At 43.2% G+C, this 20493-nt stretch overlaps 1 protein-coding gene across 1 annotated transcript in view; it reads right to left on the reverse strand.

Moving 5' to 3' along the window:
• GTPBP1 (GTP binding protein 1) overlaps nt 1–20493 on the reverse strand; it is a 41604-nt gene that overhangs the window by 16263 nt on the left and 4848 nt on the right. The window contains exons 2-10 of the mRNA XM_066596375.1: nt 20334–20445; nt 12507–12687; nt 9588–9936; nt 7022–7145; nt 3450–3564; nt 2962–3106; nt 2578–2760; nt 2340–2475; nt 1432–1610 (exon numbers count right to left, since the gene is read on the reverse strand). Coding sequence (XP_066452472.1) covers nt 1432–1610; nt 2340–2475; nt 2578–2760; nt 2962–3106; nt 3450–3564; nt 7022–7145; nt 9588–9936; nt 12507–12687; nt 20334–20445 — 1524 coding nt within the window. The remainder of the gene's footprint in view (nt 1–1431; nt 1611–2339; nt 2476–2577; nt 2761–2961; nt 3107–3449; nt 3565–7021; nt 7146–9587; nt 9937–12506; nt 12688–20333; nt 20446–20493) is intronic.

The following is a 20493-nucleotide window of genomic DNA, read 5'->3' on the forward strand; positions in this document are numbered from 1 at the left end:
TTAATGCAAATTCTGACATTTGAGGAGAGCGTGGCTGCAAAAAAAAAAAAAAAAAAAAAATGGACATGCTAAGGTCAAGGAATCTATGTCGCAACGCCGGCTTTGCCGTGACGGATTCGCCATCCCGTGTGGCCAAAATTTCTGAGAAATCTTGTTCACATGTCTGGCCAACCCCGGGATTAGCGGCCGCAGGCGGATTTGCCGCAGTGATACTCTGGACGCAATTTCCGCAGCAAATCCACCCTGTGTGAACCCAGCTTTAGGGCTTATGTATGTCACGGAGGGGTATGTTTACTATGTGGTATCATTATTTTTCTGCGGGTCACTACAATTACAATACTGAAATATTTTTACGGCTTTTTTGGGGGATTTTGTTTTTTTTGCATTGCTGCAGTCAAAGAACTATAAATGTATTTTTCCATTGACTGAGCTATATGAGGGTTTGTCTTTTGCACCATTTTGGGATAAATAACTTTTTGGATGACTTATTTTGCTTTTTTGGGGGGAGGCTAAATGAACTTCTCTACTGCAGTGTATAATGCGACTTCCTTGCCAGCATTTGCTATGACAGACCTTGAAGCCACTTGCAGGCCTCCAGTTGCCTTGGCGACCCACTGACCCTCCATGATTTCATGGTCGAGGGCCAATGATGTGATAGAGGGAGCATCCTTCCTGCGTTAACACCATACATGCTGCAATCAACGTTGATTGCAGTATGTAAAAGGTTTTAAGGGTGGGAATCTGTGTTCTCGCCGATCCCCACTGTTGCAGCGAGAAGCCATCTGTAACAGTGTGCTCCCAATGTCACGGTCTCAGTTTCTGAGCCTGCACCATCCATGTCACATAATTATATATGTTTACATGTGAACCTCTTCCCACACATACATCCTGGGGTAGGGAAGATTTAAAGGGGTTGTCCCGCGGCAGCAAGTGGGTCTATACACTTCTGTATGGCCATATTAATGCACTTTGTAATGTGCATTAATTATGAGCCATACAGAAGTTATAAAAAGTTTTTCACTTACCTGCTCCGTTGCTGGCGTCCTCGTCTCCATGGTTGCCGTCTAATTTTCGCCGTCTAATGGCCAAATTAGACGCGCTTGCGCAGTCCGGGTCTTTTTTGAAAAAAAAAAAAAACCCTGTTTCGGCGCGGGACAACCCCTTTAACATAGAAAGGATTGTTTTCCTCAACCCCTTTAACAGATTAGACCTCTTACTTTCTACAGTCAGATACGGGCGATGCCTGAAGTACTAAGAAAATAAATAAATAAATTAAGCATTAATTGTAGGGCTATAGGGATGAATGTATCAGTCAAACAATCAGGGTGACTTATCTAGATAGATTCAATATTTATCTAGTCTTCAGCAATCTCAGTTAAGCACTGTGCAATAAGGTGGCGCTATACAAATAAAGATCCTAGCAAGTAATACCTTAGTTATGGTGCCCACTGCTTTGGTTCTTCCCTCTCTGAAAACCAGTCTTTGGTCTATATGCAAGTACTCAGGAGTCTTGATGAATCTAAAGTGAACTGTAGCTTTATCACCAGTACGTAAGCAGTCACGGCTCATGCTCAAGATGGTGGCAGTTTGGCGAATACTTCCGCAATGCACTGAAACAGAACATTTCATTAATGTGTTTTATAATGTAGAAGGTCATTGACCAAGTCAGAAGATTTAAAATATAACTTTATAAAATGCTAAAGCAAGCAATGAAACAATGCTACTCAAACTTTTTCTAAATGTCATATTACGTAAAATAAAAATACAGCTTATTATCTTTATTCTAATTTGAATCATTTTAGACAATAGAGGGAAAGAAGTAAAATCAAACACGGGTCAAATCCACAAGCACAGAGGCTGCACATCAGCATACCGAGCCATAGGAACTCCACATGCTGCGGCTGCGTGCCTCCCTACAGCACAAGATCACTAAATTATACCACGGGCGTTACCCGCGGCGATAATCTGGTCACGGGTAACGCAGTGAATGCTTTCCATAGCGTTGCTTTGGAAAGCACAGCCACAGCATCCATGAGCGGAGAATCATACCGATTCTCTGCTCGCGGAATCTAAATCGCGGCATGCTGCAATTTTCTGCGGTGAGCCTGTCAGATAGGCTCACCGCAGAGAACAGACAGCAGCCCCCTCCTTCCCGGCAGCAGAATATCGATGGGTGACATTCTGAAACGGCTGTGGACAGGGGGCTTAAGAGCGTCGTATCCTAGTTCTATCCAGCTTGTACATACATAAGCCATGACACCTTGATTTTGATTTAAATACATAAAAACTGATTTTATTTATTTTTTTATTTTTTTTAAAGGCGTAAAAAAATATAGTACCCATTGCCTGGTATCGCGGGCTTATTGTGGTCGGATGATGCAGCACCAAGATCTCTGCTTCAAACTCCCAGGATGCCTGAGGATTAAGGCGTGGGGAAACCATCACCATGCCCTTCCTGATAGAAGAACGCTTAATCTGAGAATGAAGACACAATATGTGGCAACATAATACTGTCAAATAAAACATATCAGCCAATTAGGGCTGTTTGCCTTCTAAGGTCATTTCCTTGGTATTTACCTTCTTCAAAGCAAAAGATGCTGTCTGGCCACCTCGTACTTCTTTTACAGGCATACGCTTGCGATGTATTGACTTCACGGCAATTGATGTAAAGCTGCCAAGAGGATCCGGTCCAAGCAGCAGCAGATCATTAAGCTTGATCAGACCCCTTAAGGTAGTTCCAGAAACCACAGTGCCCACACCCTAGAGAGAGATACTTTAGGAACAAGTATACAAGAAAAAACATCCCCAAAATGTCAAGGAAATATCTGCCCGGTTCTAGAATATCAAAAAACAAACCCTTCTTGCATTTTTTGATGATTTTAGCATTTAGTGATGTCACGCATAAACCCAGCAATCAATGGCAGATTTCTACTAGTTCTGTGCAGACGACTCCGACCTTACCGGTACTGAATACGTATCATCGATCTGAAACTCTGCAGGTTCTTCCTCCCTGGAGCTAGTGCGTGGGGACAGCAGATTAAGAAACATTTTAAGGAGATCCAGATTCTCCCCTGTTACATTTGAGATCTGAAAGATCGGACACATCCTGTGAAGAAAGTTAGAACAGCAATAAATTACTATAATAGGACACCACAAAAGAAAATTTTGCCCTGCTGCTTTTTTTTGGAAACCTTAATTATAAGAAATCAAACCTTTGAAGCCCTGTTTGCATTAGTGTCAAGGCTTCCATTATTAGCCGGGCCAGGATAAATTTGATGCAATTTTTTTTCCTCTCTACTATAGCATTGCTATCAAAGAGCAAGAGAAAACCAATAGAGCAGGGACTAGAGCCAATATCAACAAAGCCTAAATGTGTCCCTGTGTTCATAACATTTTCCCACCCTAATTTTACCAGATCAAGAATATCCATTTAAATTGGAAGTGTATACCTTTCAGAGCTGAAGTTGGAAGCAGTGACAATAACATCATCTTTGTTTTGAACCAAAACCGGGATCTTTCTGCAGCCAGGGGATTTAAGCAGCCTCTGCAGCAGCTTCAGAGTTTCTACAAAGTTAAGCCAAAACTTCGCTTAAATCTTTCTAATGCAATTTAAAACCATTTCATATAATCTTCTGTGCACATAAAAACATTAAAAAAAGGTCAAAATGACTAACTTCCTTCCCTGTACCATGGACATATTGTTAAGCTTGTGACAATCAATTTTAGAAGTTTGTCTATTAGCAGCTGGGGTTTTATGAGACTAAACTATTTATGACCTATCCTCAAGCCACGGCCTCTTCTCAGGCCTGTGACTTTACTTTGATTGGTCACATGGCCGGAGAGCAGCTCAGTGCCATTCACTGTACTAAGTACAGCCGTCAGTTTAGTCAGTGGACCGTCAGGGATCCTCCAGAGTGGTAGACCCCGACCAGCTATTAATGAACTATCCTGAGGATAGGTCATCAATAGTTTAATCCCAGATAACCCCTTTATTAGAAAGTGACCCAATGGTCCAGGACAAACCAAGATTGCCACAGGGCTTCTGATGCGCATTGGTAGCACATTAGTAATCTAAGACATTACATGCTGCTTTACTTGCCCAGCGCTGCTCACTTGAGTATCACTGGCCAATCAGAGCAGCATGTAGTGCCTTAAAGTATCATTGTATTACCAATCCATAGGGTCCATCAGGTAATCAGAAGTAGTGCGGCCTTCCTGGTTTGTACAAGATTGGATGGTTGCTTTAAACCATATTCAGACGTGGCAGATATATCTTATATGTGGATTTTGAAGCAGATTTCACCCTGAGTAATGCAAAGGTTGAAATCTGACTATTTTCTCCACTGTATTTGCATAATCTGCCACATCTGAATCTGGATGAAGTCTTACGTGACAGCATTGCCACTTTCTACAGTTTGAAATAACACAACCTATTGCAGGTTTACCATATACCGCTTCAAAAACTTATAAAGTCTAAACAAATCAGATTAAAGGAGTCTTTCAGCTTGAACTTACTGTCCAAACTGTAGTCCTGTTGTAGAGCAGGAGCTGAACAGACCAATATGTAGTTTTATGGGAAAGATTCAGTGGAACTTGTAATTTATTCAGTTAAGTCTCTGCACATCCTGAGCTGAACAGTCCAATGGGCGGTCCTAACAATGATTGACAGCCATCTGCGATTGACTGTATATACAGGAGTAGCTGTCAAACGCCGGTAGGACCTCCCGCTCAACTCTTAAGCTCAGAAAGTAGAGATTTAACTAAATAAATTACAAGTTACACCAAATGTTTCCCCATAAAACCATATATCCATCTGCTCAGCTCCTCTAGCTCTAGAACATCATGCCTGCAGTTTGGACGATACGTTTGAGCTGACAGACTCCATTTAAAAGTGGTGTTCCCATCTCCCCAATTTACCTCCTGTACAACTTCTGTGGATGGCTACTTCCTAGTTCCTCCTGGGTAGGCCCATATCTCCCGACTAACAGCCTGAATGTCTACACATGCTGACCTTGTATAAACTGCAGGCATAGCATTATCACCATAAAAACTTCCCTGTATGGTTCATCCAACTATGCTACTTGTTCCCTCCCAAGACATTCTTTTTCAGCCCTCACTGCTGCTCACTACCTCCTTTCCCCACCTCAAGTTTGACTTCACCTACTGCATTTACCATGCTTAACTCCCATGATGCGGAGAGGCAGAGGATGCAGGCTCTACAGTCTGGACTTATCTCTGGAATTTACAGAGATGACACTGAAGGCACTTTTACATGGGACAATCATCATCAAGAGTTGTTAAAATCCCATGCTCCCAGTAGTTTTGAATGATAGTCATCCTGTGTAAATGCATGCAGAGACTGAACAACTGAGCAATAATTGTTCAGTTTCTGCGTGTAGAATCCTTTACGACTAGCCGTTCAGTGTAAACAGCAGCCGTTAAGTTGTGAGCTGCCTGCTTACAATAAATGGAGGCAGGCGGGGGGAAAGCGCTATACCCCATAATGATAAATCAAAACAAAATGTTAGAAAACTAAATATTTGCATTTACATTAGTATTCAGATACTGTAGTTAGTGCTTAGTTGCAGCACCTTTGACAATGATTGCATCCTAGTCTTCTTGGGTATGATGCCATGAGGTTTGCACACCTGGATTTGGAGGATTTTCTGCCATTTTTCCCTGCAGAGCCTCTCAAGATCATTCGTCAGGTTGGATGGGGCAGTCTGTGTGCAGCCATTTTCAGATCTCTTCACAAAGGTTTTATTGGCTTCAAGTCAGGGCTCTGTCTGGACCACTCGAAAACATTGAGTTGTCCCATAAGCCCCTCCCGTGTTTTCCTGGCGGTGTGCTTAGGGGCATTGTCTTATTGGAAGGTGAACCTTCTGTTCAGTCTGGTTCAGGTTTTCATTAAGAATTTTTGTACTTTGGCCAGGTTTGATGAAAAGCTGAAAGGAGCAGGCTTCCTGTCCCAGATGCTATCACCACTGGGCTTCACTGTAAGGATGGCATTGGGCAGGTGATGAGCAATGCCTGGTTTACTCCAGACAAAACGCTTAGAATAAAAGATAAAAAGCTCAATCTTGGTTCCATCAGCCCAGATAGTTCATCAGGTGTTTGGGGCCAATTCCAAGTGGGATTTAATGTGTTTTTTTTTACTGAAGAAAAGGATTCTTTCTGGACACTCTGCCATAAAGCCCAGATTGGTGGAGTGCTGCAGTGATGGTTGACCTTCACGAACTTTCTGCCATCTACACACAATTTCTGTAGCTCCGCCAGATGGCCATTGGGTTCTTGGTCACTTCTACCAAGGCCCTTCTACCTAATATGTTGGGTTGGCAGCTCTAAGAGCAACTCTGGTTGTTCGAAACTTCTTCCATTTAAGAAGTATGGAGGCTGCTGGGCTCCTTTTACAAAACTGTACCTCCACACAACCCTGCCTGTGCTTTACAGGTGTTTTCATCCTCATGACTTGGTTTTGGCTCTCATATGCATTGTGAGCTGTGAGATCTTATATAGACAGGGGCAAGTCTTAAAATTATGTCTAAGGAACTAATATTTATCACAGATGGACTACAATCTATTGTAGAAAAACTTCAAAAAAATATCAAGAGAAATGGGAGGCCCTCAGAATTAAATTTCATGTTATACCAAATGGTCTGAATACTTATGTCAATGCAAAATGCTGAAAAGCTTTGTAAATAAAAAATAAAACAAATAAACCCCACTGAAAAACTAGCATTCTGCGTTTACTTTGTCATTATGGGGTATTAAGTGCAAAATGAAGTGAAAAAGCTTGAGGGGTTTTTTTTAAGTTTGTACAAGACCACAACACAACAAAATGTAAAGTGACCCCCTGCATCTCTGCAGTGCTGCATTTTGGACACAGGTTGCAAATTGATGAACTGCTCCATATCACTTATTAGATACAATGAATGTTGATTAATGAGATGGGAATACCCCTTTAATGTTAGCAATCAGCTGTAAATTTACATAGGATATGCAAAGTGTTACTACTTTTTACCTTGCAATATGTTTGCTGGACACATGTCAATCTTTGTTACCACCACAAAGACTGGGACATTCAAAGCCAGTGCCAAACCCAAGTGCTCCTTTGTCATACCCACTATACCAGCATTACTGCCCACCTAAAGAAGGAAAAACATTGCTAAATTACAGGTCACAATTTTAGGTTGAAATTTAAACTATAACCTGTCTGAGACTATCCACATTACTGCTTCCGTCCAACACTGGTTTCATCCCGGGTTTGTGTTTTATACATAGAAAACTGCATAAGGACTTTGGCACTTTTCTATCCAACTTTCAAAAAAGACTGATGCAGAAACCAAGTGAAAGAGACCAAAGAAGTTCCAGTCACACCTATTGGCTGAGCGCTGTGACCAATCACAGGCAGCGCTCAGCTGTCATTCAATGACAGCTGGGCGCTGCCTCCAATTGCCTGAGCGCTGTGACCAATAAGAGGGCTGATTTTCAGAGAAGGGCTTATATTTCAAGCCCTTCTACCAAAATAATTGCTGCAGGGGTTGCCTGCAATTCATTGCTTCCAATGGGGCCGCAGCAGTGCCAGCCCCATTGAAAGCAATGGGATAGCATCACGGACTTCTGCCACAGCTGTGGCAGAGGATTCCTTCACCCCCACAAGGATGAAGGAATCCCCTGCCATAGCTGTGACAGAAGTCTGCGATGTACTCCCTAGGTTTTCAATAGGGTTGGCACTGCTGCTGCCAGGCCCATTGAAAACAATAAGCAATATCACCTCACCGCAAGCTTGCCGGTTTGTTATGAAGGCTGCATTCCCCGCATTCTCTTCCAGCCAGGTCAGTAAAGGTCAGGTCCGTGTGCTGTAGCGTTCACTGCCTAGGAAGAAATTCTGATCTATTTCAGAGACAGCACGAATGAGCAGTCTCTGCAGTAGATCGGCACTTTCCCTGCTGGCCTGTGACGTGAGGTACATTGGCTGGTAGGAAGACGACTGCCTGTGAAAGTACGTGACCTCACAGGAAGCAGAGAAATCAGCCAGCTGGAGGTGAAGTGACCCCCCTGGGACCGCAGGAGACAAAAGATAGGTGAGGTGAAGATCTGGCAATTAGACTGACACGGAAGGAATAGGTAAGTAAAGAATTTTTTTTTTTTTTTAAATGACAGAACCCCTTCAAGTATCTTGGCCAAAATACGAATACTTCATATTCCATCTGGCTATGTGTGCAGGTGAGCGTTTATTTGACGTTTGTTTATGCATGTCCGTGAGGAGGAGTCCAATTCACAGTTTGGCGGTTCCATCTGAGCTCGCCTGTCGGCAAGTATGAAGTCTGCTTTGCAGTTCCATCTGAGTTCGACAGTTCATGGGTGTGGAAGACGTAACAGAATGTACACGTTTAAAGTGGGAGATACGCGTAGAATTTGGGCCCCTCCTCTGTGTGTGTGGTATGTCTGTCCATGAGTCCAGTCCGCCGTTTTCATGTCCCATCTGAGTTCTTGTGTGAACTGAACGTAACAGTACAGAGATCTCTGCCATCATCCATTTATACCCAAAACTGGGATTGTAACAAGGAGGTGCCCTCTACATCTAGAAAAAAGAAAGTTTCTACACAACATAGTAGGGGGTTCTTTACTGTAAAAGCATTAAACTATGGAAGGCTCTGCCTGAGGACATAGTGATGGTGAACTTTATAACAGCACAGGAAAGGCCTGAATGTCTTTCTTGAATGACATAATATTACATGTTATAGTCATTAATAACTTCAGAAGGGTCGATGATCTGGGGATTATTCCGATTAACAGATTGGAGTTGGGAAGGACTTTTTTCCCTTAAAATGAGGAAAATTAGCTTCTACTGCAGGCTTATACTTACATGGTCAGGCATGGAAAAATGTGTTTTCTCCAGAGTGGCTCTTTAAATACATTGATAGCACTGGTGTGTGATATAAGGCATCAATGAGCCCAACAATCAGTTACCTTTGGATTACATGTGCATAATTTGAGAAATGTGCCTTCTGCACAAAACACAATAAAATGTATGAAGACGGGCAGAGAGGAAACTTACAGCCAAATGCTTAATCTACAGCTGACGAAATCACTACATCAGCGAAGCTCCATCTGTGCTACAGATCAAAATGACCAAAGACAACAATGAAAAATGAACTTGCTGCGACTCATGGCCGCACTAACAATGCATACCGATCTGACTGCGTAGTATGTAGGGACACCCCTCAACTGGTAGCCCAAGTCATAAACCGAGGAGGGGTACAGAGCTTTATGAAAAGGTGCTTGAGAAATTTATTCATTAGAATATGGATATTTACTAACATTGACACGGAGAGGTGACAGATCCTCTTGAAAACAGCGCCATCTTACATTAATGCTTGTGACTCAACCTCAGTGGCATCCTTATGCGTTGGCAATCATGGCACTGGCTTCATACATAGGGCATTTGTATATTATTTCAATGTATTTATGTCTGTAAACTGAGCTCATTTCAAGAATAGCCAATTGTGTTTCAAATGTATCAAGTGAGAAGGAAGAGTTAGAATACAGAACATATCAGACCTGCACACCCATTTTATTCTCACCATGAGCATACAGAAGTCTGGCAGATGACCCGTCATTCCAAAAACAGTTGTCTTCAAGTATTTTTCATGTCCAGCTAGATCAATGAAAGTAATGATCTTTGAAGACTTCTCGCATATCTTGGTCCATTCCAAACTTCCACCATGACTGTCTGGTTTATTGACAACATGACCGTGGCTGTCAAATCCTAAAATGTCGTTGCCTACACTGCTGGTTCTACCCGACTCGATCTCGTGTTTGTGCCGAAAAAGCTTCTGTCTGGCAAAGCCACGTCCATTGTCAAGCTCTCCGTGAGTCAAAACGCCCAAGAGTGTGCTTTTTCCTGCATCCACATTGCCTACTACAGCAACCCTATTAAAGAACAAAGGGAAAGACTTACCACTAAGTATATCAAAGCGATAAAACTAGTATATATAAAACTTATGGCGGAAATATTGGTCATTTGATATTACATTGAATGCATATCACAGAGCTCCAGGGAACAATTATTCCTTACCTGATGTTAAAAGGCTATTCCCATCAAATGTTATGCATATCCCAACACAATGCCAGAAAGTCAAACCTTTGTCCCCACCCATTACCCCTGATTGATCACAAGGAAAAAGCGATCTGGACTCTTAGCCTATTCTCAGCAAGAGGGGGGTTTTTTTGTTTGTTTTTTTTAATTTATAAAAAAAAAAAAAAAAAAAAGCATTTCCCTTAAAGGAGATGTCCCGCGCCGAAACGGGTTTTTTTTTTTTTAAACCCCCCCCCCGTTCGGCGCGAGACAACCCCGATGCAGGGGTTAAAAAAACCACCCGCACAGCGCTTACCTGAATCCCGGCGCTCCGGTGACTTCTCTACTCACCGCTGAAGATGGCCTCTTCCTCCGTGGACCGCAGCTCTTCTGTGCGGTCCACTGCCGATTCCAGCCTCCTGATTGGCTGGAATCGGCACGTGACGGGGCGGAGCTACACGGAGCTACACGGAGCCCCATAGAGAACAGCAGAAGACCCGGACTGCGCAAGCGCGGCTAATTTGGCCATCGGAGGCCAAAAATTAGTCGGCACCATGGAGACCAGGACGCCAGCAACGGAGCAGGTAAGTAAAAAACTTTTTATAACTTCTGTATGGCTCATAATTAATGCACAATGTATATTACAAAGTGCATTATTATGGCCATACAGAAGTGTATAACCCCACTTGCTGCCTCGGGACATCTCCTTTAAGACAAAAATAACTTCATTTATCAGAGGTGGGTGAACTTTAACAAATACCAACTACATGCCATCCTACCTAGCAATTAAATAGCCCACAATCAAATAAAATAAGTGTAAATATTATATGTTATACACTTAAAGGGGTTGTCCCGCGGCAGCAAGTGGGTCTATACACTTCTGTATGGCCATATTAATGCACATTGTGCATTAATTATGAGTCATACAGAAGTTATCAAAAGTTATTCACTTACCTGTTCCGTTGCTGGCGTCCTCGTCTCCATGGTTGCCGTCTAATTTTCGCCGTCTAATGGCCAAATTAGACGCGCTTGCGCAGTCCGGGTCTTCTGCTCTTCTCAATGGGGCTCGGTGTAGCTCTGTGTAACTCCGCCCCATCACGTGCCGATTCCAGCCAATCAGGAGGCTGGAATCGGCAATGGACCGCACAGAAGAGCTGCGGTCCACGGAGGTAGAAGATCCCGGCAGCCATCTTCACCGGGTAAGTAAGAAGTCACCGGAGCGCGGGGATTAAGGTAAGCGCTGTCCGGTGTTCTTTTTTAACCCCTGCATCGGGGTTGTCTCGCGCCGAACAGGGGGGGGGGGGGGTTAAAAAAAAACAAAAAAAAACCGTTTCGGCGCGGGACAACCCCTTTAATATATCCACTATTCCCTTCAACTTATGAAAAAATCCCTTTAGGCCACGTTCATACGAGTCGGGTTTGCTGCGGAATTTCCACATGGAAAAATCAACAGCATTAGGCCTAATGCACACAGCTGTGACAGGCTCCGCAAACAGAATACCGCAGTGTAGTCCATCACAGCGCCCCCCCCCCCCCCCCAAAGACCCCATATTTACCTCCAGATCTGCTGCCTGAAGTCCCGCAAGACGCGCCAGCACGCGTGCCCAGTACAGCGCATGACTGTCATGTGACACACCGGCAGCATAATCTGACACAGTCGGCGGGGCGCGTTTTCACGCTGTACTTCCGCTGTGCTACAGCGGAAGTATAGCGTGACATGCGGCTTCCATTGACTACCCGCGGCATGTTCTATTTGCTGCTGTAATTTCACTCTGCCGAATTCCGCAGCGTGTACATTGAGCTATTAGGTTCAATAGAACCTAATAGCTGTGGTGAAATACAGTGGAAAGCCGTCCGTGTGCATTAGGCCTTAAAGTAACAGCAAAGTGGAGGAGATTTTCAAAGTCCCACTGACACAAGACAGACAAAAATTAATGCACCACTTAGCCTGAGGTTACAATAAGTGGCTTGTTTAAATCAGAGGCAATGCTGTTGTGATCACAGGACCTCATTAACTAGAAAGTCCCTGCAATAGAAACATCTACAAACAACTTTCTATCACCCTGTCTGGTTAATATGTGCAAGGTATTTTGGCTACAATGCCATCTCTCACTGCCTTGGCAGGAAGGAAGTAAAGGGCTGCAGTAATTCAAGTGATCAACCAAAGAAAACCTATTCTTTTAAGATTTTTAAAAATTCTGTAACGGGACTTAAAGCTTCAGAAATCAGAGTTTATGATTCGAAGGCAGCCTTCTGCACAACAAGTCCTCCATTTCCACTCTACTGTTTATAACGGGAGACCCATACTCATTTTTATGTTCATGCTAAAAAAATGGAATTTGGCCATAGCCCATTATAAATATTTACACTCAAAACACATAATTTGGTAAAAAGAAGAAAGGCCAACATCACACAGAACTCTTACCTTACTTCCAAGAAGTCATTATCTCCTACACATTTGCGTACCAAGTAGTCTCGTACTTTGCCTCCAGCCTCCTGGTGCTCGCGCAGCAGGATCATATCAGCGCCAATCTGCTCGGCCATGCTAGTTACTGTAGCAATAGATGCCTCCATATCGGCTTCATTAAGACCATATTCTGTACCATCTAAACCAAGAACAAAATCATTACAGGATAGAAGATGTAACAAAAGTGTCCTTACTAGTAATTGTTTCAAATCACTAAACGGTATTCAAGTGGCTCAGTATTACCAATTTTCACCCAAGATTCTTCCACAAAAGGTCATTATTTTAAAGTGCCAGTAATTCTAGGGCACTACACAGGGGATTTAAAGAGGTATTTCCATCTGGGACTTATGACATATCCACAGGTTATGCCATAAAAGTTTAAGATGCAGTTCTCACCTCTGAGACCAGCAACTATCTCCACAACCAAGTCCAACCTGCCTTGCTGTATGCAGCTTTTCTTGTTATATTTCTGTCATGTATACACGCCACCCATATGCAGTGTAATTGCGTATGAACACGTGTATATACGTACCTATAGATCCCATTGTTCTCTATATCTGACACACATTTTTATAATATATAGAATATATATATCGCAAAATACAAAATGCTGTGTTTTTTGCGCTTGTGTATTACAGAATTCCGACAAGCTAGTGAAATTGGAACTGCATAAGGCAATGTAATTGTCTGCGAGTTACTGTGTATCACACAGGCGTACAGAGCCTGCATAATACATGGTAAATCATACGCCTATGTGAGCCCGAACCTTTTAGCTAAATAATTGAATATTTACTGCTTACTTTCCAAATCTCCAATTTAATGCTTCATGTGTCCAACGTTGTGACCAAATCTGGGGCGTAACTAGCATAAGCGAGCAAACAAACCGCAACAGTAGGCATTTGCACCATTCCAAAAAGAGTGCTTTGGTCTCTGTGGACTCGGGCCAGACTACCATATTTTGGGTTTTAGGTGGGCTGGGAGCTTCTATTGCTAAAGCTGATAACTTGGTGATTGGCATTGTGTGTATTATCCCCAAAAACAAACATGTACAAAATTCTAAAAAACAAAAAAGCTGATAAAAAAAAAAAAACAAAACAAAAAAAAAAAAACCTGTATTCTATAAAGACATACCCCACCCCCCAAAGTGAGGGGAAGTCAGTGCTTAGGTCACACTAGCGAATACAATATGGGGGTGTGAATCCCGCCCTCATATCGCACTCCCCACCATGCAAATTTCCCCGTGGATGCGAGGAGTTTATGTCAAAACAGACTTTCAGAACTTTGGGAATGAAGTGAGCCTCCGCTGCAGGTGTCAGCCACGGCTGAGGATCGTGGAGTTCTCCCATTTTCAAAAGGGAGCACGCAGGAAGACAGAACATGCCACTCATGTGTATGACCCCATTCAAAAGAATGGGGTTCATATTTGTGTGAGATGTGCGTCTCAACACAAAAATCTTGTGCAATTTTCTCTCACCTGTGTGAACGTGCTGAAATTCGAATCCAGCTGGCAGCTGTGTGATAAGGATTGCAGGTCCTTATCACACAGCTGGCGGACAACCTCTGTGAAGTCAGCACCCCATCTTTCAAAAAAGTTAATTTTTTCATGAGTTTTGGATGCACCTTAAAGAGTTCTAGAGTTCCCAATTAATTTTAAAATAGTTCTAGCGAACTAAGTAAAAAAAAAAATTAACAAAATTTATCTCTGCGTTGCCAACTTCCAAAAATGATATTACTAAATCAGCGAGAACGTTGTAAATATGGGTTCTAGAGCTTCGAGCATTTCTTCAGAACTCTTGAGGTGCTACCCAGAACGGTTATGAAATCGCCGGATCTCCTAAAAAATTATTTACACGTAATAACTTTATAATTAAATTTCAGTTATTATGTGTAAAAAAATTTGGGGAAATCCCACGATTTCTAGGTAGCACCTCAAGAGTTCTGAAGAAAACTCTTAATGCTTGAAGCTCTAATACCCATATTTACAACGTTCTCGCTGATTTAGTAATATCATTTTTGGAAGTTAGCACCGCAGAGATACATTTGTTGATTTTTTTTGCTTAATTCGCTAGAACTAGTCTTAAAATTAATTGGGAACTCTAGAACTCTTTGGGGTGCAACCAGAACTTATAAAAAAATTAACTTTTTTTGAAAGATGGGGTGCTGACTTCAGAGGTTGCCGGACAGGTCTGCTCCAAACTGGGGAGAAATGCAATGTGAATGACCCCAAGAGGTTTAGTAGCGGTCTTTTGAGTGATAATCGTTGTGTCTAACTGCACAGACATCGTGCAGTCTTAAGCCATGGCTGATCTTTTAGCATGCTGAAAGATCATCGATCAGTTATCAGGAATTCACAGCGGGATACAGCTGATACTATTGTTTTAGCTGTATCCAGCTCCCTGAAGACAGGCGTGTTATGAAGAACACAGCGGTCCAGCTGTGTTCTTCATACCCCGCTCATAGCGCTTGGCTGTAAAACAGCCGGGCGCTCCAAGCAGAGAACAGCTGGATGCAGAAGACAAGTGGCCCCGCTTGTCTTCTGCATCCCCCGCTTGGAGCGCAAGGTGATCGCTCAACGTCTGAGAGATCACCTTGCACTGTAAAAAGCCCACAACGATTATTGTTCAAAAGATTTTAAAGGCTTTAAAGGGTTAAGTACCAAATAATCAGAACAGAAAATGTAGATTAATAGGATCATATGCACAGTACTTGGTGTTTTATCACCTTCCGACAGGCGCTGTGGACACAAGGTCAGTAGGACAGCCCACGTCAGAGAGATAAGAGGTCAGGGTCTCATTATTAGGTTAAAATTAAGAGTCCAGTTTGAAACCAACTAAGAATGAATTTATTACACAGATGTAACAATTGCTGGGTGTAAGTGAGATTACACGTGCTGCCGGGCAGTCACAGGACATAATGACAACAGACGATTACAGCAAGACTCCTTATCAGGTTGTAGTGTCAGATGAAGACATCACAGGCTGCCCCCTCAGTCACCTTCTGGGACCAATACTCAGCCGTCTCCAATCAGGGGCTCCCCAGCCACCATAAAACCACAACTGAGCAGACCCCCGCAGCCAAGGCCGGGCTCACGAGCGCATCTGGCAGCACGCGAGATATACATGTGCAGCATGCAGTCAGTATGCAATGACATTGCGTTCTATCTTGATATGCGTGCTCACGTAATACTTGCCAAGATAGCACATGCTGCGATTTTTCTTGGGTACATATTTCGCACAAGTTGTGTAAATGGCAACATGGCCGCCTACTGAAGATTGGTACAGTGTATCACATGCCCAAGATGCGTGCGGCATTAGCTGTACCAACATGCTCGTGAGAGCTGGGCCTAAAGGCCCTTTTACACACAGAACAATTATTGCGTTAGTGTGTAAATGTGTGCCCATCGTGCACTTTTCGTCCATCACTGAGTTCAACTCAGCATGAAATCTTCGCCCATACAAATGAAGTACTAAAGAGCTGATTAGCCCATTAGTACCCATGCAAAGTGATTGCTCAAAACTGTCTGTTTCTGCCAAGAAACTCACACAAGATGTGCGCTGCGAGGCACACGAATATAAACCTCCTTCTTTCAAATCATTTACATGAGCGAGGTTTTCCAGCATTGCTAAGCAGGCGCTCTCTTTGCACCCCTTTGTAACGCACTGTGATGTGCATGAGAGTGAGATGCGAGGTTTCCCCGTGGAAATTAATGGGAAATACTTCTGATCCGGTACCGGGTGTAAAGAGCAGGTCATTTTAAAAAGTATATTATAAACAGTGTGGTAGACTGCTATTTTTTGTCCAATAAAATGTAAATCTAGCTAAACAGCAGCAGACAGAAACCAGTTTGCTTTCTGTTTCTTTAGAAAACCTGTTACAATCAGTGCTGAAAAAACAAAAGACCAAAAAATAAAAAAATAAAAAACCGTGCTAAATTTCTGTTCCAAAAATGCAAGAGGCTAAAACCCTGAAGTGTTCCCCACGCAGGACTAACGTCACCCATGAAAGACAAAACCCTCCAATACACTTGTAGAACCTAGAACCACCACTGACCTGCAGAGTTAGAGGTTAGTGGATGTGCGGCTATTGGGGAAAAAATGCCAAATCAACATTTCTGATAGCCCTGACCTCAACAGATGACTCCAGGAGATAACTGGACGTATGGAATCAATTAGCATGGATGGGCACTACTGTAGGCTGAAGGAGTTCCTCAGTTCATTGCGAAAATAAATTGTTAAAACCAATGATTGATTTTGTAATACCAAATATTTACTTAGATTTCCATCACTTTTCTTATTTAAGGCCGCATGTACACGACCGGGTCAGATTCTGCATGCAGGATCCCACAGCAGAATCCGACCGTGCCTGGCTAGTGACCCCCTGTGCACCTGTCCGGATTTGTCTTTTCTGTGCTGCGGATGTGCTGGCCAGTATAGAAAATGCTGCGTTGTTGCTAGGCGATGACGTGGCTCCCAAGGCCTTTCGGCAATGATGATTGCGGAAGGGCCGTGGGTCGGACGGGTTCCATTGACTTCCATAGAAGCAGTCCGCACGGAATCCGGCTCAAAATAGAGCACGCCACGATTTTCCTCCTGCGAGCAGGGGAAAAAAATCTCAATTAATTTTTGCTCGTGGGCATGACAACATGCTTTTACATTGCATGCGGAATCCTGAGGGCAGGCGCCCGCTCCGGATTCCGCAGCAAAAATCTGCCCGTGTGCATTGAGCCAAAAAAAATAATAAACCACACATTGCAACCCCCCTCTCCCCCTAGTCTCTCTCGTTTATCCAATATAAAGCTCTTCCAGCATCCCAAGCAAACAGTAGCCCGTGGAACTTTCCATCTGCATGCTTCACAGGTGACAGATGTACAGATCAGGACTGCAAAGTTTATTTCTCTTCACCTTGGTCCCTTTGAGAATAGTCAGTTGAACTTTCAATGAGCTCAATGCAAACTTCAGTGAATGTACTTTCCCCATCCCCCACATATGTACGGCTTTATATCACAGTATAATACAGAACTACAATAGCAAAAGCTATAAAGCATCTACCACATACACGCCTTATGATTACTTCATGGGCCATTACTTTGCTCTCTTGTGGCTGGGATATACCCTACCTATTGTTTCTCTTGTACAGTTTACCTAATGCACAAGTTCAGTTATGCCAAGCCAAATGCATCCAACCATATCTTACTGTATTTGTGTCCTGCTTTATGTTTACGGTATATGCCTTTTTCTCATGCTTAGAGGTTGGCTTTATCCTATCTTTGACGACAGCTCACCAGCGCTATCAATTTTCTTGCGCTATACAAGAGTCTCGCTACTGCTAGTTGGTCATGCTCCTCCACTGGTATATTACTTATATATCCTAGGATACGTCGCACTTGATTTCCACTTCTGGGCAGGAAAAAAAAAAAAAAAAAGCTTTTCCGTAGCATGCTATGGGCGGCATTTGCTGCGGAATCCGCAGACGTCACCCGCTAGATTCCACAATCCAAAACCGGCCGTGTGCAGGCGACCTGACAGCGATCGCATAGAGGGCTGTTTCTTACCTCTATATCATGCAAAAAGGCTGGAGTATGAGATACTCTATGTATCATATATATTTGTGACAGTCTATGTGATACGCTTAGGGACAACTTCGTGGTCATCTGCAGGATTTCATCCTACAAAACTGTGTGTGCGGTAAGTCAGAATAACCCTGCAGTTGACCAAATGTGTTGTTCTTATCTGACACCTGTATACTGTAATGCAGAACAGTGTATGCTGGCTGGTGAAAGCGTCTATAGGATTTATGATAATATAAGCGTTTATGAAACAGAAGGAGGGAGCGAAAAAGAACAAAACAAAAAACATAAATCAGACCCCATGTCCATAATCAAATCCCCATGCACAGTGAACTAGAACCTGTATTTCTGTACGCCGTTTCAGGCCGCTAGTTTTGCTTATTGACACATTTCTGCTTTGTGCCCATAGACTATGAGAAGCGGCTCACCAGAAGGTCGGTAGAAACCAGGAAAACAATCCCCATTGATTCTTTTTATGCTGTATGAGCAAAACTTCTTCTAATGTAGGTGTGCAGAATCCTAACAGGAGGCTAGAAAACGGCCTTAAATATCCCCATCATGGATACGCGGTGGGCGTCTAACCTGCAGGTCACTGTGCACACCTCTCTGGAAGGCCGGGCTCACACGAGTAATTTAATATTGTAGTACATGTGTATTGAATCCGGCGAATGGAGTCAATGAAAGTACATTGATTTTAATTGATCCATTCACACTTGCGTAAAAAAGGATAAAATAAGATAAAGAACACAGCGTGTTCTGTATAATGCATGATAGAGCCCTACTGTTCTCTATGGGCGTGTAATAAACACTGTACAAACAGAATTACATTGTGTATGTGCGGAAGTTTAAAAACAAACAAGAAATACTGCGCATGACAGCGTGCGTGCCGACACAGCAGTAAAACGATGCGCTATACAACACGCCCGTGTGAGCCCGCGCCTGAAATGTAATTTATAACCCTTATCCTAAATAAACCCTCTACGAGTTTACATCTTTCTAATACTGCTACTAAGGGTTAATTCACACGACAGTGATTTTGGCGCGCGATCCAGTCATGTGACTTTCATTGAATCATTGCAAAGACTGCATGTAAGTATGCACATAAATAAGATGGCAGCATGCTGTATTTCTCAGCGCACCATGCAGCGTGAACCCTAGACTTTTGTATGGGTAGTGTATGCAACATATTGCATATGGGCAACAATACATATGCAACCCCACTATGAGAGAGTGTGGGGAATTAAAAGAGAGAAGGAAAAAAAAAAAAAAAAAGAGGCACGATGACGCTGCCACGCACAGTACACTCACACAGACCAGTAAAATGCTGCGTCACCCCCGCAACGTTTTATACACAGTCGTGTGAATGAGCCCTAAGGCCTCATGTCCACAGCACATGCAGCTGTCTGCAGTGGATGCACTGCGAGTCATCATTAGATTTATTTATTTATGATTGTTTGCGGGAGATCGCGGAGTGCGTTTTTTCTCTGCACGGATGCGCTGTGGATTATCCACGTGGAAAAAAATCTGCAACCCCACCTCTTTCATTGATTTTAACCTTCAAGCCTCACGTCCATGGGGAAAATAAGAATTAAAATCTGCAGCGTTTTTCCCGCACGCAGATCCGCGTCGCATAGGGATGCATTGACCACCCGCGGGTAGATAAATACCCGCAGATGGTAATTAAAAAATTTCTGGAGCATGAAAAAAAAAATGGACACTCCATTTTAGTGTGGATCACGCGTGCGGGAGCTCATAGAGCACATAGCTCAATTGATCTCCCGCATGAAAAATAAAAGACAATTACAGTGCATCCACAGCCCAAATCCGCGTTACAAATCCGCAGCAGATCTGATTTTCCCCGTGGACATGAAGCCTTAAATCTGCAGATGTATTTGCGGATGAACTGTGGATCGATCGTAAGTTCCTATAGAGATGAATGGAGCACCTCCACGCGTGATCCGCAGTAAAATAGAGCACACTACATTGATTATCTACACGTGGCATCTACAACTCAAATAAAAACACATCCGCAGGTGTTAAATAAAGTGCGGATGCCCAATGCTTCCCTACGGGCGGCTTGATTTGCAGATCTCACACGCAGATTCGGCAAATCAAATCCGCCCGTGGACATTGGGCGTAACGCTTTGGAAAGCAACTCGAAAAAAAAAAATTATATATATATCAAGTAGGTAAATCATTCATGTTGTAGAGGAACTTACCGGAGCCTTGTCCGATGACATAGATGGTCTCCCCCCGGCCTTCATCCATTCGATCTCGAAGTTGATGTAGTAGAGAGTCATACTGCTCTGCGCTGGGGCTCACCAATACAAGCTGGAAGCAAGAACAGCTACAATGAGTCAACAGTCATCACCAGCTGGT

This window comes from Eleutherodactylus coqui, chromosome 3, assembly GCF_035609145.1.
Source record: "Eleutherodactylus coqui strain aEleCoq1 chromosome 3, aEleCoq1.hap1, whole genome shotgun sequence".
In the NCBI taxonomy this organism is placed as follows: domain Eukaryota; kingdom Metazoa; phylum Chordata; class Amphibia; order Anura; family Eleutherodactylidae; genus Eleutherodactylus; species Eleutherodactylus coqui.